The 17,087-nt window shown below is 44.8% G+C and overlaps 1 protein-coding gene across 5 annotated transcripts in view; it reads left to right on the forward strand.

Annotated features, from left to right (window-relative positions):
* The first annotated feature begins 4,782 nt into the window (after positions 1 to 4,782).
* The window catches only part of nmnat3 (nicotinamide nucleotide adenylyltransferase 3), a 74,736-nt gene continuing 62,431 nt past the window's right edge, over positions 4,783 to 17,087 (forward strand). Inside the window, exons 1-3 of one of the 5 annotated variants that reach the window (XM_078208632.1) lie at positions 4,786 to 5,109; positions 5,196 to 5,260; positions 13,547 to 13,699. In XM_078208632.1, coding sequence (XP_078064758.1) covers positions 13,591 to 13,699 — 109 coding nt within the window. In that variant the 5' untranslated portion in view covers positions 4,786 to 5,109; positions 5,196 to 5,260; positions 13,547 to 13,590. Of the gene's footprint in view, positions 5,116 to 5,195; positions 5,261 to 13,546; positions 13,700 to 17,087 lie in introns of all 5 variants that reach the window. The other 4 variants (XM_078208645.1, XM_078208626.1, XM_078208638.1 and 1 more) reach the window with 4 other exon arrangements.

The following is a 17,087-nucleotide window of genomic DNA, read 5'->3' on the forward strand; positions in this document are numbered from 1 at the left end:
AAGGAAAATGTGGCAATGACCAGGGGATACCTTGGCGCTGTCCACCGGGGATAAATAGTGGCAAGGGGGCAGTGCCAAAGGGGTGGGGCTAGAGAGGTGGGGCCTATAGCAGGCAGGGCCCCTTGGGGCAGATCGGTGGGGGTGGGGGGGACGTCCTGCTGCCACTTTGCACTTTGGATCAGTGACAGAGGGAGGGTGGACAGCGATCGGGCTGGCCATCAGGGTGGGTGGGGGCCGGGGCCTGCCTGGGGGGGGTTGAGACTACGGGTGGGTTGTTTGGGCTGCAGGGTGGGAGTGGGGGAGATGAAGGTGGGCCGGGGTGATGGGGGGGCGGGGGGGGGAGCGGTGTCGGGGCTGGCCTGGACACGTCCGGGAGACCAGCAATCGGGTCGTGGGGGGGTCAGAGGGGCAGCGTTGTGGGGTTGTGGGATTGGCCAGCGATTGAGCTGGCCAGCGATCGGGAGGCCAGCAGTGCAGGACTACTACACATGCGCTGATCTCCGCTGTGACAGATCGACGCATGCACAGTGGCCCACTCAGCACTGTGCTGCCGGCCTCCCTAGCGGGAATAGGCCCCGCCCCATGATTTTTAGCATGATTCATGCTAAGGCTCTCTGTGATGCACAGAGTGTGGGAGATTCATTTTGAAAATCCCGCTGAAAAAAGCAGTGGGATTTACTCCAGTTTTCACATGAATTCGGCACTTGGGAATATTTTGGTAGAATCCCATCCAACTGGCTGGATTTTGCTATCAGTGATGAAGCAATGTGTTCACTGCTGACCTCGAAGGAAACTGCCCACAGAGATTTAACAATTTCTACGGGGTGGCTTTCCTCTTTCCTGGCACCATTTTACACCTGGCACCCAAGTTAAGAAGATGTTTTGGCGCACAGTAACAGTAGCCAATCACAATGAAGTGTTCACACACCGCAAACCAGGAAGTTAAAGTTAAAATGACTTTTCATCGAATAGAATCCCTACAGTGGAGAAGGAGGTCATTCAGCCCTTTGAGCCTGCACCGACAACAGTCCCACCCAGACCCTATCTCTGTAACGTCACATATTTACCCTGCTAATCCCCCTGACACTAACGGTCAATTTAGCATGGTCAATCATCCTAATCTTTGGAATGTGGGAGGGAACCGGAGCACCCAGAGGAAACCCATACAGACACATGGAGAGCATGCAGACTCCACACGGACAGTTACCCAAGGCCGAAATTGAACCCAGGTATCTGGCACCGTGAGGCAGCAGTGCTAACCACCATGCCACCATACTGCCCACTTTTGGCACTTTTAATTTACTTTTGTTGATAGCTAAATGAATGGTTATGATTGGCTTAAGATAGGAGCTAAAACTGCTAAAAATAAAAACATAGATTTTTTTTCGTAATTGAGAAGTTTGACATTCTTCAAATATAGCTTCCCAGTGTCAGTGTGGGTAATTATGGAGATTGTACCCTGTTAAGAAACCCAGCTAAATCTCCTGCAACAACATGAGGCTTTTTCAAGATTTTCTAAAGCAAGACTGTAAGAGTAGAAGTGCTCATTAGTGCAACAGATTTCCCATTGATTGTGCTCGAGAGGTCTCTTAACAGCTCAGTGTCTGGAGATGCTTAGAATCACTGACATCACCTGTTGCATTTCTGCATTAGTTTGCCGAATTGTGCCAATGTTACCACAGCAATTCTGGTTGATTAGGCATTGAAACAATCTTCTTGGTGAGGCCAACTGTAAACGATAGGGTAATTGTGATATTTGAAGTTTATTTATTAGTCACAAGTAAGGCTTACATTAACACTGCAATGAAGTTACTGTGAAATTCCCCTAGTCGCCACATTCCGGCGCCTATTTGGGTCAATGCATCTAACCAGCACATCTTTCAGACTGTGGGAGGAAACCGGAGCACCCGGAGGAAGCCCACGCAGACACGAGGAGAACATGCAGACTCCGCACAGACAGTGACCCAAGACGGGAATCAAACCCGGGTCCCTGGCGCTGTGAGGCAGCAGTGCAAACCCAGATAAAAGGGAAGTGCTTAAAAAGTTGGCAGTCCTCAAAGTAGAAAAGTCAAACAGTCCAGGTAGGATGTATGCCTAGGTTACTGAGCAAGGTAAAAGTGGACAGTGTGGAGGTTCTGGCCACAATTTTCCAATCTTAGGTTAGTTTAGTTTATTTATTAGTGTCACAAGTAGGCTTACATTAACGCTGCAATGAAGTTACCATAAAAATCCCCTGGTCATCACACTCTGGTGCCTGTTTGGGTACACTAAGGGAGAATTCACCTAATGTACTAACCAGCACGTCTTTTGGACTGCGGAAGGAAACCAGAGCACCCAGGGGAAACCCACGCAGACAAGGGGAGAACGTGCAGACTCCGCACAGATAGTGACCCAAGCCGGGAATCAAACCCAGGTCCCTGGCTCTGTGAGGCAGCAGTGCTAACCACTTTGCCACCATGCCTTCTTCTTTGATATGAGGGTGATAGGGTTAAACCCAGCAATTACAGGACCACCAACCTATCGTCAGGTGGTGGGGAAACTTTGAAAGTCAATAACCCAGGTCAAAATTAACTGGCACTTGCAAAATGATGCAGAAGGATTTATTAGAATGGTACAAGAGACAAAAGGCCTCAGAGATATAGAAAAATTGGAGAAGCTGGGATTGTTCCTCATGAAACATAAAGAAGAGATTTGATAATAAAAATAAATAAAGAGAAACTACTTTCGGTGGTGGAAGGGTCGATAACCAAAGGACAAGATTCAAAGTGGCATGAGAAAGCAGGTGCTTACACAGCAAGTTACAATCTTGAATGTTCTGCCTGAAGGATGGTGGAAGTAGAATCGATAATAACTTTCAAAAGTTAATTGGTCCTCGAAAGAAAAAATATGGAACAATGGAGAAGGAGCAAGGGATCGGTCCACAGAAGAGACATGATCAGCCAAATGGCCTCCTTCTGTTCTGCATCATTTCATGATTCCATGTAGAAATAATTTAAAAGGGTAATAAGTGGGCTAAGAGAGATCCAGAAATAAACCAAGAGACGTAAAATGTATCAGTGAAGCTCTGGTACTTCACATGGGTCTATTTCCCATAGCCTTTGGCTATATAGTACATTGTCCTTCAGTTTGGTGTTAATCTTGACTTTAAGTCTGGTGTTACTGCCAATTATGTTGAGGGTGGTGACACTCTTTGCTGTGCCGTTATCAACGCTATCGTAGTAGGGTGTTGATGCGGAGGCTCTGTAGCTTTCCTGCTTTGGTTGAACTCCAGTTCATTCACCTTACTGCTGCTCCTACTCCTGGAGGATTGAACAGCTCCTGTGTTGCTGATGACAGATAAGGGTTGCTGTGGTTTGAATCTGTAGCATTTGGCAAAGTGATTCCATTTCCCACATTTGTTGCACCTTTTACCATATGCAAAACAAGGATTTCTGTTCAGTTAGTGCTGGCCACTGCATTTAGAACAAGGCGCCCCTGTACTTTAAGTACCTCAGCTTCTCGATGAAAATCTCTGCTTCGTTCCTCTAATTATTTATTTAACATACAGATATTGATGGCTGCTTGTGACACTAAGTCCTTTTTTTCTCACAGTAGTTGCTTGCAGACTGAATCACTTTATATTCCACAAACGACTCAATTATGATTGGGTCTTCAGTGAGATTTCCGAATGCACATTTCTTTGCCAATATTTTTGGGGTGGCCGTATAAGATTGTATTGACTTAACTGCTCTTTGGTTTATTGAGTGAATGTAAAGATTATCTTTTTTTACCAGGAAACAGATGCTTTTGAACTGTTTCGGGATTATCACGGGGTCTTCTTTCTCCTCCTCTGTCTGGGAAAAATAACTCAAATTTTTCCATGGCCTCAGGGCCCATGAGTTATTAGGATATAAGCCTGTACTTTTTTGACTTGTCAGAGAGTGTAACACCACAGTAAATAAGTCAATCCTTCTGGAACTTTACCCAACTAGTTGCAATATTTTCAGCAAAAATGAGTGAGCCGATGCAGTGATGACTTTGTGTCATATAGCCAACCCCTGATACCACCTAGAATGTTGTGGGTTCCTTAAATCACCAACTTCATGACTTACAACAAAGGAGCACAACAGCTACATACAACACTTATGCACTGCCCACATTCCTGGGGATAGCTTCTACCATGTGACATTCTCGTAGTCATGTCAGCACGTTCTCACATGACCACTCGGTCTACACCAACCTCCTTCACTCCCTCCCCCACACTCCCCACCTCCCTACATAAATGATCTTTTTCCCATTCCTTCTTCGGTACCTTTGATATCTCGATGGTGCTTTCTCTAAGACATAGTTGAAGCTATGTGAACCAGTGATTCTCTCTCTCACTCGAGTTCAGAGCTGAGAACTGTTGTCTCTGGCAGGTGCTCTCTCTTTTTTGTCTCATTGCCCCTGTCTTTTATACCCTCGATGACATATCAATATTTCCCACAACAGGATTGATCCTAGGTTGTCAAAATCATCAGATTTAAATTTAACAGGTTAATGATACCGAAGTCCTGATTCCAACTGATTGGCTAAATTCAAAAGCCTGTTTTCTTAGTAAAATTTTCTGCTTGGCCTTTCAATACAAATGTTTCAGTTTGCGGCGTGATTTAAAATATACCTGTGTTGGTGTGAGGATTTGTGGTAAATTGGTTTGGCTGTGCAAGATGCAGACTGTTGTGAGATATTGGCAGTCCTATGTATTTTGTCCCTCCTGATTTTCCGTGCTTGTCGTCTGATCTGAACAGCATTGGCAGCTCAGCCAGTAGAGGGCGAATGGTGGGGGTGGGTTGAAGGATTTTTTTTGTGTAATTTGCTGCGGTTTGTTCTCTCTCTCTCTCCAGCTGCTCCCTAATGTCACAGAATCAGAATTTATATTCTGGGGAATTGAATAGCAGAGCTGTCTAAGACTCCCTGTGCTGGCTGCCCTCCCTGAGAGAGTGAGCTGTGTAAAGACAGGAATCTTCACTGTACAACTCGGTACCTCCATACAGATTGAATACCACAGTGGGAAGGAGGAATTGATCCCAAAGGGACTCCTGGAAACTCAGTCGTGTTGCTACATCTTTGGCGGTCAGCAGGTCAGGATAGGTGGGTGTTGCTCAGAAGTGAAACTTCTCTTTTAAGTTAGAGCAGTTTAGGCCTGGAAGGAATAATTGCAGCAGCTTCCTTTTCAGACAAGCAGCACACTGTGAGAGAAAAGGACTTGAAACAGCTGGAGCCAAACAGCAGCAGTGATAAGGTAGAACTTGTGAAATGCATTACCAGCCTTTTAGTCAACAGAAGTTGCTGTTATGATTTATTAGGAGTCACAGAGCATTTTTCAGTAACTGGGTCAGAAAACTTGCACGTTTGTTGTTGCGATGATCACCTTGTGCTGCTGAGAATGTGAAATCCTTATTGCCAGATATCTGGCTGGTTTAAAGTTCTAAAAAATCTCCCCCTCGATCAGTGTGTAGGTCCACTTTCAGCAGTGCCTCAGTGGTAGAACCCAAACTTCCGACTCTTGAGGGTTGTGACTACAGGTCCCCTTCAAGCTTTGAGCAGATAATCTAGATTGATAATTCAGTAGAGTACAAAGTGTTGCAATGTCGGAAGGCCCATCTTTCAGATGATAGTTAAGCCAAGGCTCGGCCTGCCTCTCAGGGATGTAGAATCCTCATGGCATTATTTGAAAAACTCACCTGATGAAGGAACAGCGCTCCGAAAGGGGGCGCATGGTGGCACAGTGGTTAGCACTGCTGCCTCACAGCGCCAGGGGCCCGGGTTCGGTTCCCGGCTTGGGTCACTGTCTGTGTGGAGTTTGCACGTTCTCCTCATGTCTGCATGGGTTTCCTCCATGTGCTCCGATTTCCTCCCACATTCTGAAAGATGTGCTGGTTAGGTGCATTGACCCGAACAGGCGGCGGACTGTAGCAGCTAGGGGAATTTCACAGTAACTTCATTGCAGTAAGCCTTACTTGTGACTAATAAATAAACTTTAAACTAAGCTCATGATTCCAATTGAACCTGTTGGACTTGGTGTTGTGAGACTTCTTAATATTTAAAAAACACCAGGGACATTCCCTGTCTCCTGACCAATATTTATCCCTCAATCAGTAACGCACAAAAGATGTTTTCTCATTGCTGTTTGTGAGATCTTGCTGCTTGCAAATTGGCTGCCGAGTTTTCAATGTTACAACGATGATTACACGTCAAAACATATTTAATTGTCTGTAAAACACTGATTTGTAAACGTCAAAGGTATGGAGTGAGCTTACTGATCTGAGGAGGTCAGCAATATTTGACCTCTACATTCCAGGATAAAGACAGAGAAGACATTGTCCTGTTCCATTTCAGGTAAGTAACTCCGGTTGGACAATCCAGGGGTGGCAGGCAGGTGCTGCCTGCAGTTGAATAGACACTTGCTGTCTCGGCTGTCACACAGAATGACTGCTGGTGTGAGTGGCAGCAGATCAGCCACTGTCCTTTAACTGGCTCTCCTGCAAGAAACAGGAATAGGCTATTTCAGACCTTTGAGGCTGTTGTGCGAGTCAATCAGATCATGGCTAATTTTTACCTTGCCTCATTCACTGACCTTTGCTCCATATCCCCTGATACTCTTCCCGGACAAAAATCTATCAATCTCAATCTTGAAAATTTCATTTTACCTAGCATCTGTAGCTTCGTGGGCGAGAGTTTCAGATTTTGCAGTTTCGAAAAAGAAGTCCTTCCTCACCTCACTCCTCAATGGTCGAGCTCTAATTTTAAGATTGTTTCCCCCCCACTCTGAATTCCTTCATCAGAGAAAACATAGTTTCTTTGTATTTATCCTACCAAAACACGATTCAAACACTTCAAATTAGATCACCCCTCTAACCTTTTAAACTCAAGGGAATACAAGTTAATTTTTGAAGCAATCTTTTCTCATAATTTAACCATTTAAGCTCTGGTGAATCAGCTGCACCCTCTCCAAGGCCAGTACAATTTTCCTGAGGTTTGGTGTCCAAAACTGCATTCATTTGCCCCATGTCTGTCCAAGTCCCTGTACAAATGAAAGTATGCCTTCCTTTCCTGTGTATTACAGCCCCCTTGAGATAAGTGCTAAAATTACGTTGGCCTTTTAGATTGCTTTTAGCTTTCAAACACATTCCTTCAAGATCGGAGAGGAGAAGAATTGGCAAAGCAGAAGAAAATATTCTTTAAAAAAACATGCCAAATAATGTACCAGTGTTAAAGTACCGGAAGAAGGTAGCCTAGGATTGTATACAAAAACTGCATGTACAACAGTAGAAATAGGAAAAAAAGAGAGAAAGACAGACATGCCACCTTATCTGGTAGTTCAAAGCGCTTTACGTTCAATTAAATATTTTGAAGATCAAGACCTGTTCGGTCATACAAGCAGCCAATTTTACACAACGAGGTCTCACTGACAGCAGTGGGATTGTTTAACTGAGGGATCAGTGTTGACTATGACACCTGGAGAATTGACCTTTCTTCTACACACACTCTGCTATGGTTTTTAATATAAACTTAAATAGTGCTAAGAAGACCTTACTATAATATTGCATCCAATAAAGCTGCTCTAAATTATGTGTCCAAGTCCTAGAATAGGGCGGGAACCTCAATCTTTTAATTTACAATTAATGAGTTCCACCAGCAAGATTCCAGCTGAAGTACAGAGGGGGCTGTTCCCCAGCAAGTCTCCCTCTCTGAGGGCATCAATTTTCAGAAAAGATTTTTGACAAATTTTAATGAGTGATGCGAGTGTACCTTTAAGAATTTTTTAAAAATCATGTTCTCTGCAGCTTGTAAACAGACCTTTTGATTTCATCATGGCACCAGCTGTCTGTTAAAAGTCCTTTTATTGCTGTTTCAATGGGGTTTTGCTTATTTTTACTCTGGGCCTCAGATACTTTCTGGGATTTGTTTAATGACCCTGTATTGTTAGGGGGAAGACTGGGTGGCAGGTCATGTGTTTTGGACAGTTTTTTCTTCATAGTGAATTCAGGGTTTCACTTTCGGTTTGGCTGCGAGCTGCTGTTTTAGTCAGAAGTTGTCAAATGGAAAGCAGTGTTTCTCTCTCCCTGGTATTGGAGATTCTGCTAGTTAGCTGGAAGCAAGGCTTCTTGCCTTCCTGGAGTGAACATTCTGCTGTTGGTGGTTTTGCTAGCTATTACCTCGAGTCCCTCTCTCTTTCCCTGGTGGTTAGGGAAGCTGTCCTGACTTCAAGCTTGTGTGTGTGTGTCTCAAGAGAGCTGCAGCATTCAACCAAAGGATTGACTTCCGGCATCACGCAAACGTTCGAATTTGCTGTGTTAGTCCTGTGGCAAGGATTCTGTTCATGGGGAAGTTTGTTTGATTGTATCATTGCATTTCTATTTGTCAAGGGTTATACAAAATCATGGTTATTTTTTTTCTTGTTTTTAATCGGAAAAACATATTGCTAATTTTCTTTCCACACATGTTAACTATATTCTTAAATAAATTTTGTTTGACAAAAGCACCCTAGTGGGTCAGTTGAATCATACCTGAAGTGAAACATCTCATGCTTACTCTAGGCAAATTCAAATTGCAAAACTTATGATCCAGGCGGACTTCATAAAACACTTTGGAGTTTCTGACCTGAATTATAACAAATGCATAAAGGTTTCCAACTTTTTATTATTTGTTTGAGAGATGTGAGCATTCAAGGCAAGGCCAGCAGTTGTTGGCCGTCCCAAATTGCCCTTGAGAAGGGGGTGGTGTGTTGCCTTCTTGAACTGCTACAATCAGAGTGGTATATAGGCTCACTGACAGTGCTGTTAGGAAGGGAGTTCCAGGATTTTGATCCAGTGGCAGTGAAGGGATGGTGATACAGTTCCAAGTCAAGGATGATTTGGAAGGCAATTTGTATTTGGTGGTGTTCTCATGCATAGGCTGCCCTTGTCTTTTTAAGTGGTAGAGGCCATGGATTTGGAAGGCGTTGTTGAAGGATGCTTGGCGAGTTGCTGCAGTGCATCACGTAGATGGTATACACTGATGCAACTGAGTGTTGGTGTTGGAGGGATTGAATATTTAAGGTGGTGGATGGGATATTAATCAAGCGAACTGCTTTGTCTTAGATGATGTCGAGCTTTTTGTGCTGTTAAAGCATACTCATCCATCACACTCTTGGCTTGTGCTTTGTAGATGGTAGACAGGATTTGGGGAGTCAGGAGATGAGTTATCTGCCACACATTTCCCTGCCTCTGACCTGCTGTTGTAAGTAAGACAGTATTTGTATGGATGGTGTGGTTCAGTTTCTGGTCAATGGTAACCCCCAGGATTCAGTGGCGGTAATGCCGTTGAATGTCAAGAGGAGATGGTTAGATTCTCTCTTGTTGGAGATGCTCATAGTCTGGCGCTTATATGGCACAGTTGCTACTTGCCACTTACATTTCAGATTTCCAGCATCTGTAATATTTTGGTTTTGTACTTGCCACTTAAACTCAGGCCTGAATGTTGTACTGGCCTAGCTCCAAATGGGTACGGACTGCTTCAGTATCTGAGGAGTTGCAAATGATATGGAACACTGCAATCATCAGCAAGCATCTGCACTACTGACCTGATAATGAAAAGAAAGTCACCATTAGAGTATTACATTTCATAGAATAGGATTACATAGAATATATTCCACTTGAACCTCCTCCCACTTGCCCTCATCTCAATCTACCATCATAACTATCTATTCCCTTCAACATTGTTTGCTGCATTGGTGAAGCAGCTGAAGGTAGTTAGGCCAGGGCATTATCCTGAGGAACTCTGCAGTGATGTCCAGGGATGAGATGATTGACGTCTGACAAACAGAACCATCTTCTTTTCTGCTAGGCGTGACTCCAACCAGTGGAGAGATTTCCTCCGATTTCTATTGACTTTTTTGTTCGCGCTCCTTGATGCCAAACTCAGGCAAGTGCTGCCTTGCTAGCAGTGGCTCTCAGCTCACCACTGGAATTCAGCTCTTGTTTTCATCAATGTTGAATGAGGTCAGGAATTGAGTGGACCTGGCAGAAGCCAAACTGAGCATGGTAGAGCACATTATTGAGCATGGACAGTGTCAATGACAACTTCTATCACTTTGATGTGTGGGAATAGACTACTCGGGTAGTAATTGGCTTAGAACATAGAACATAGAAAGCCACAGCACAAACAGGCCCTTCGGCCCACAAGTTGCGCCGATCACATCCCCACCTCTAGGCCTATCTATAGCCCTCAATCCCATTAAATCCCATGTACTCATCCAGAAGTCTCTTAAAAGACCCCAACGAGTTTGCCTCCACCACCACCGACGTCAGCCGATTCCACTCACCCACCACCCTCTGAGTGAAAAACTTACCCCTGACATCCCCCCTGTACCTACCCCCCAGCACCTTAAACCTGTGTCCTCTCGTAGCAACCATTTCAGCCCTTGGAAATAGCCTCTGAGAGTCCACCCTATTCAGACCCCTCAACATCTTGTAAACCTCTATCAGGTCACCTCTCATCCTTCGTCTCTCCAGGGAGAAGAGACCAAGCTCCCTCAACCTATCCTCATAAGGCATGCCCCCCAATCCAGGCAACATCCTTGTAAATCTCCTCTGCACCCTTTCAATGGCTTCAACATCTTTCCTGTAATGAGGTGACCAGAACTGCGCGCAGTACTCCAAGTGGGGTCTAACCAGGGTCCTATAAAGCTGCAGCATTATCTCCCGACTCCTAAACTCAATCCCTCGATTAATGAAGGCTAGTACGCCATACGCCTTCTTGACCGCATCCTCCACCTGCGAGGCCGATTTAAGAGTCCTATGGACCCGGACCCCAAGGTCCTTCTGATCCTCTACACTGCTAAGAATGGTACCCTTCATTTTATACTGCTGCTCCATCCCATTGGATCTGCCAAAATGGATCACCACACACTTATCCGGGTTGAAGTCCATCTGCCACTTCTCCGCCCAGTCTTGCATTCTATCTATGTCTCGCTGCAACTTCTGACATCCCTCCAAACTATCCACAACACCACCTACCTTGGTGTCGTCAGCAAACTTACCAACCCATCCCTCCACTTCCTCATCCAGGTCATTTATGAAAATGACAAACAGCAAGGGTCCCAGAACAGATCCCTGGGGCACTCCACTGGTCACTGACCTCCATGCAGAGAAAGACCCCTCCACAGCCACTCTCTGCCTTCTGCAGGCAAGCCAGTTCTGGATCCACAAGGCAACAGCCCCTTGGATCCCATGCCCTCTCACTTTCTCAAGAAGTCTTGCATGGGGGACCTTATCGAACGCTTTGCTGAAGTCCATATAGACCACATCCACCGCTCTTCCTTCGTCAATGTGCTTGGTCACATTTTCAAAGAACTCAACCAGGCTCGTAAGGCACGACCTGCCCCTGACAAAGCCGTGCTGACTACTTTTGATCATACTAAACTTCTCTAGATGATCATAAATCCTGTCTCTCAGGATCCTCTCCATCAACTTACCAACCACTGAGGTTAGACTCACCGGTCGGTAATTTCCCGGGCTGTCCCTGTTCCCTTTCTTGAATATAGGGACCACATCCGCAATCCTCCAATCCTCCGGAACCTCTCCCGTCTCCATCGACGATGCAAAGATCATCGCCAAAGGCTCCGCAATCTCCTCCCTCGCCTCCCACAGTAACCTGGGGTACATCCCATCCGGTCCCGGCGACTTACCAACCTTGATGCCATTCAATAGTTCCAACACATCCTCTTTCTTTATGTCCACATGCTCGATCCTTTCTGTCCTCCGCAATCCAGCAGTACAACCACCCAGATCCCTTTCCACCGTGAATACCGAGGTAAAGTATTCATTAAGCAGCTCCGCCATTTCTAACGGTTCCGCACAAACTTTTCCCCCTTCACCTTTTAAGGGTCCTATGCCTTCACATCTCATCCTTTTACTCTTGACATATTTGTAGAAAGCCTTGGGATTCTCCTTAATCTTACCCGCCAAGGTCTTCTCATGACCCCTTCTCGCTCTCCTAATTTCCTTCTTAAGCTCCTTCCTACATCGCGTATACTCCTCTAAATCCTTAACACCTCCTAGCTCTCTGAACCTTCTGTACGCCTCTCTTTTCTTATTCACCAGGTTCATCACAACCTTCGTGCACCACGGTTCCCGTACCCTACCAACACCCCCCTGTCTCATCGGAACGTTGTCATGCAGAGCTCCAGACAAACATTCCTTGAAAATCCTCCACTTTCCTTCGGTACTTTTCCCCAAGAATGCCTCCTTCCAATTTACCCGTCTAATTTCCTCCCTGATGACACTGTATTTCCCTTTACTCCAGAGAAACACTTTCCTAGCCTGCCTGACCCTATCTCTTTCCAATGCTATCGTGAAGGAGATAGAATTATGATCGCTATCCCCAAGATGCTCACCCACCGAGAGATCCTCCACCTGTCCAGGTTCATTAGCCAGCACCAGATCAAGAACAGCCTCTCCTCTAGTAGGCTTATCCACATACTGTGTCAGGAAACTCTCCTGGACACACCTAACAAACTCCTCTCCATCCAAACCCCTAGCCCTAGCCCTAGCTCTAAGCCCCTTCTTCAGGCCACTCCTCTCCATCCAAACCCCTAGCCCTAGCTCTAAGCCCCTTCTTCAGGCCACTCACCTGAAGAAGGGGCTTAGAGCTCCGAAAGCTTGTGTGGCTTTTGCTACCAAATAAACCTGTTGGACTTTAACCTGGTGTTGTTAAACTTCTTACTGTGTTTACCCCAGTCCAACGCCGGCATCTCCACATCATGACAACAATCCCACCCAGGCCTTATCCCCGTAACCTCACGAATTTACCATGCTAATCTGCCTGACACTTAGAGCAATTTAACATGTCTTTAACAATTTAATCAAGCTAATCCACACATTTTTCGATTGTGGGAGGAAACTGGAGCACCCGGAGTAAATCCACGCAGACACGGGGAGAATGTGCAAACTCCACACACTCAGTCACCCGAGGCTGGAATTGAACCCAGGTACCTGCCGCTGTGAAACAGCAGTGCTAACCACTGTGCCACTCACTTAACTTCATTTTCCTTTCGAGGTACATAAATTGAGTGCCGTGCTCTGAGATGTTGGTTGAGGGGAAGCATGTTGGCGAAAAGGAAAAGTTCACCTGCATCCTACACTGTCGAAAGGAAGATGGAAACGCATGCTTGAAATAAGCTATTTGAAGATTGAATTTAAATAATCCGCAAAGGACGTTTGCACTAATGCATTAGCCAGTGAGTTGCCAGAGCTTTAAAATTGTAAGTAGAGGTTTTAATTCCCATAGAGTTCAACAACAGTCCTTACATTCATACCTCTAATACCTATCTCTGCAGCTCAGATCATTCCAGAGCATTATGCACTAATCTAAGTTCCTTGTTACACATTCTCAATGCACCATGAATAGATATTTTCATCCTTGCACTGAATGTATCCCTTGTCCAATTTTGAATCTTAAACACCCATTTCAGGAAATGTACATAGCATGGTGAAATTTGACTGAGGTTCTGATGAACTCACCGACTGTATTTGCTTCCTTCAAGCTTTCATTTTGATATTGGAGACCAGTGCACCTTCCTATGCTGAAATGATGAACAGAGTTCCAGTTGTATTGCTCGCCTGCGGTTCCTTCAACCCCATTACAAATATGCACATGCGAATGTTTGAACTTGCCAGAGATCACCTTCATCAAACAGGTCAGTGTTGTCATAGCTTTGATTGGCACTGCACTACATATAGTCTTTAAATGGTCACAAGGTAAAACAAGGTGTTGAAATTACCTTCTATCTTTCTATAGTGATTCAGCTGACAATACTGGCACTTTCTGTAATGAATATGAGTGTGTAACAACAAAATATGAATGCAGTTTACTCAGTATATGAAAGTGACTTTTTCCCTGTGATTATTGTTAAGAATTTGCGTTCATCAGAATGACAGATATCACATTGGAGGGCGTATCCTTGTTCAGTTGTTCACCAGCAGATGAAATGTCATTCTTTCTCAGTTCAGGGACAAGGCAATTTAGGTGCAGAGTGAACAAGATCCTTTCACAGTCCTCTTTAAATATGTCACTGCTCCTACCTCAAAGCAGCATGCCAATTCCAGTTGTTCTTCTGAGTGAGGTTGTTAATTAGTTCAGAATTAGGGGAAGTTTTTGGCTGTGATTCCACAGTCAGTTTTTTTTTGAGACTGCTTAAACTCATTTTACTTGAGATTTTGACAAGAGCAGCAGTCAAGCCATCAGCCTCTCGCCTCGAGCTAGTTCCAGGATCTTGCAGCAAACAGCACCACCTGCACGCTCCCCTCCAAGCCACTCATCATCCTATCAGCTTTTCTTCACTATTAGACGTCAAAACCCTTGAACTCTCTTTCTAACAGCACTGTGCATGCACTTCCACCAGCTGGACTGCAGCGGTTCAGAAAGGTTGCTCTCCACGACCTTCTCGAGGGCAACTATAGATGGGCAATAAATGCTGGGCTTTGTTCACATCCCATGAAAAAATGCAAGAAAAGATCTACTCCACTCATGGCACCTAAAAGCACTCTACAGCTATATAGGGTATGGTCCTGAGTGATTATGGTACTGGCTCAGTAATCCAGTGGCAATGAATTTGTGAAACAAAATTCAAAAAGTCTGGTATTTTATGGGCTGACAGCAGGAAAAAAATATGACCAAGAAGGCTGCCAGATTTTTGTAATAAACCTTTAGTTATTCACTGGTTTCCTCCAGTGAAGGTAGCTTACCACCTCTGCCCATGACTCCAGTCCCACACTACATTAATTCTTAATAACATTGGATATCCTCCAATCCACTCCGTAAAAACAGTCACTCTCCCAACATTATTGGTGTGTACTCTGCAGGTAGCAATAATAGATGGTAATTCATATCAGTTTTTGCATTGGGCTGAGCACATAATCGAGTCAGTGCATGCTACTTTTCAAGACTACTTTTCATGGAAAAATATCATTAGCTGTCATGAGAGTTAATATTGTGCATGTATCAACATGTTTTTTTCTCTACTTATGATTTAGAGAAGCTTGAATTGTCAGATTCTATTGGACAGAATGGAAATTGATAAGAACCTGGTGTCAGAAACATGTAAATTATTAATAATACCACTGTGTGGTTCAGATGGCAGAATGATCCTAAGCTCATACAGCCTTTATTTAGTGCATTGCAAATTGTCAGTGCCATTGTATTAAAACCAGGCTGATTTCCATCTGCCACAGTAAAAAGACTGGTAGCGAGTTTGCACAACTTGATGGGCAGAGTTGACCGTGTGTCCTCAGTGAAGTGTGGATAGGCACAGGATACAAGTGTGCCAAGTTTGTGGCTGAGTTATCATGAGCATCCTTGGAATCTTTAAAATGCACCATGGTGGGGATGAATTGAAAGGCTGTGTTTTCTGAATCATTGGAGATAGAATTCAACGCCAACGAATATTCAAATCATTGCTGTGAATGGAAAGGGAAATTGGGCAATGAGTACAACAGGCGGCAGAAATTCTACTGCCATTTTGTGCCCTCAGTGTATTGGAATTTTATTCCCAGTGTTTCTAACCACAAATCACTTTGTTGGAAGAAAACCCTTGCAATAAACTTGACTCTTTCACTGATTGTGTTCAACTTCTTTCTATAAAGTTAGGTTCCCGTACAGACAAAATCTATAAGAAGCTTTTAAATTTTATGTTTGGGTAATAGTCTCAATTTTGCTTAGAACAGGAGTGTTCATTTTGTTTTAAACATTCAGGCATGCTACATTTTAACCTCTCCTGTTTTTCTATTCACTTTGATTCATGGCCGCCCCATTGTTCTTGTTGATGATCCTATCTACTCAATTCTAAACTCGTTTATTGATATTTCCCAACCATAGCATGTTAACTAAAAGATTATTTATGTGTTGGCTAGCCACTGTTTGAAGTGCCAATATGATATAGCTGGCAGCACTCTTATTGTGTATTCAACTGGTAAGTAATTCCTTGAAAGGTGAACCCTAAAATGAGGGTTAAACCCAATAAAACTCTGACTATTGTAGCACAGGCAAACTACCAAGTACTTACAACTCAAACAGCCCAATCAACCCAACAGATCTTCAGCAGTGCTTATATTCCACACGAACCTCCTCCCATTCTCCTTCATCTAACCCCATCAACAGATCCTATTACTCTTTTCCCACTCATATGCTACCTAACTTCCCCTTAAATGCCTCTATGCTAATCAACAAAGCTACTCATTGTGGTATGGAGCTCCCCATCCTAATTACTTTCTGGTTGAAGGAGTTTCTCCTGGTTTATTTGATTTATTAACAGATGTCTAACAGTGGTTAGCATGGCTGCCTCACAGCGCCAGGACCCGGGTTCAATTCCAGCCTTGGGTCACTAACTGTGGAGTTTGCATGTTCTCCTTATGCCTGCGTAGGTTTCCTCTGGGTGCTCCTGTTTCCTCCCACACTCCAACGATGTGCGGATTAGGTTGATTCACCATGCTAAATTGACCCTTTGGGCCCAATTTGATCATTTTGATTTAAAGTGCTGGGCAGACTTGAATCTGGGAGTGTTTCAGATCCGACTTTTTAGACTCGTTCTGCGGCACCCCCATACGCACTCTGCCTGAAAAAATGCCAGCAATTCCGAATCGCGCTGCAGAAGCCGCTGGGCGGGGCTTAACACGCCCAAAATCCTGCAGCTCTGATCGGCACCTCCAACTGCGCGTGCGCAGAAAGAAAATGATAGAATGCGGCTCCCCTGGCACATCGCTCCTGGACTGGATAATGCTTCCCCCGGCTCCCGCAGACATTGCCCCACCCTCACAACATTATTGACCCCCTTATCCATCCACCCACTCCCCCACCCAGACCAATCACGGGCCCCTCCCCCTTCCCCCTCACTGATCACAGGCAGAATGGCAGCGGACCCCCCCCGCCCCCCCACCCCACCGACCGATCTCAAGCACAGAGCCATCAGACACTCAGCACTTACCTCCTCACTAACTGGAGTGCCCGAATTGGACTTTTGTGGAGCATGTCTGTTTCCCGCCGATTCTGGATGGGCGAATGCAGTGGTAAAGAGGGAAGTGCCGGTAAGG

This window comes from Mustelus asterias, chromosome 3 (assembly GCF_964213995.1).
Source record: "Mustelus asterias chromosome 3, sMusAst1.hap1.1, whole genome shotgun sequence".
Lineage (NCBI taxonomy): Eukaryota > Metazoa > Chordata > Chondrichthyes > Carcharhiniformes > Triakidae > Mustelus > Mustelus asterias.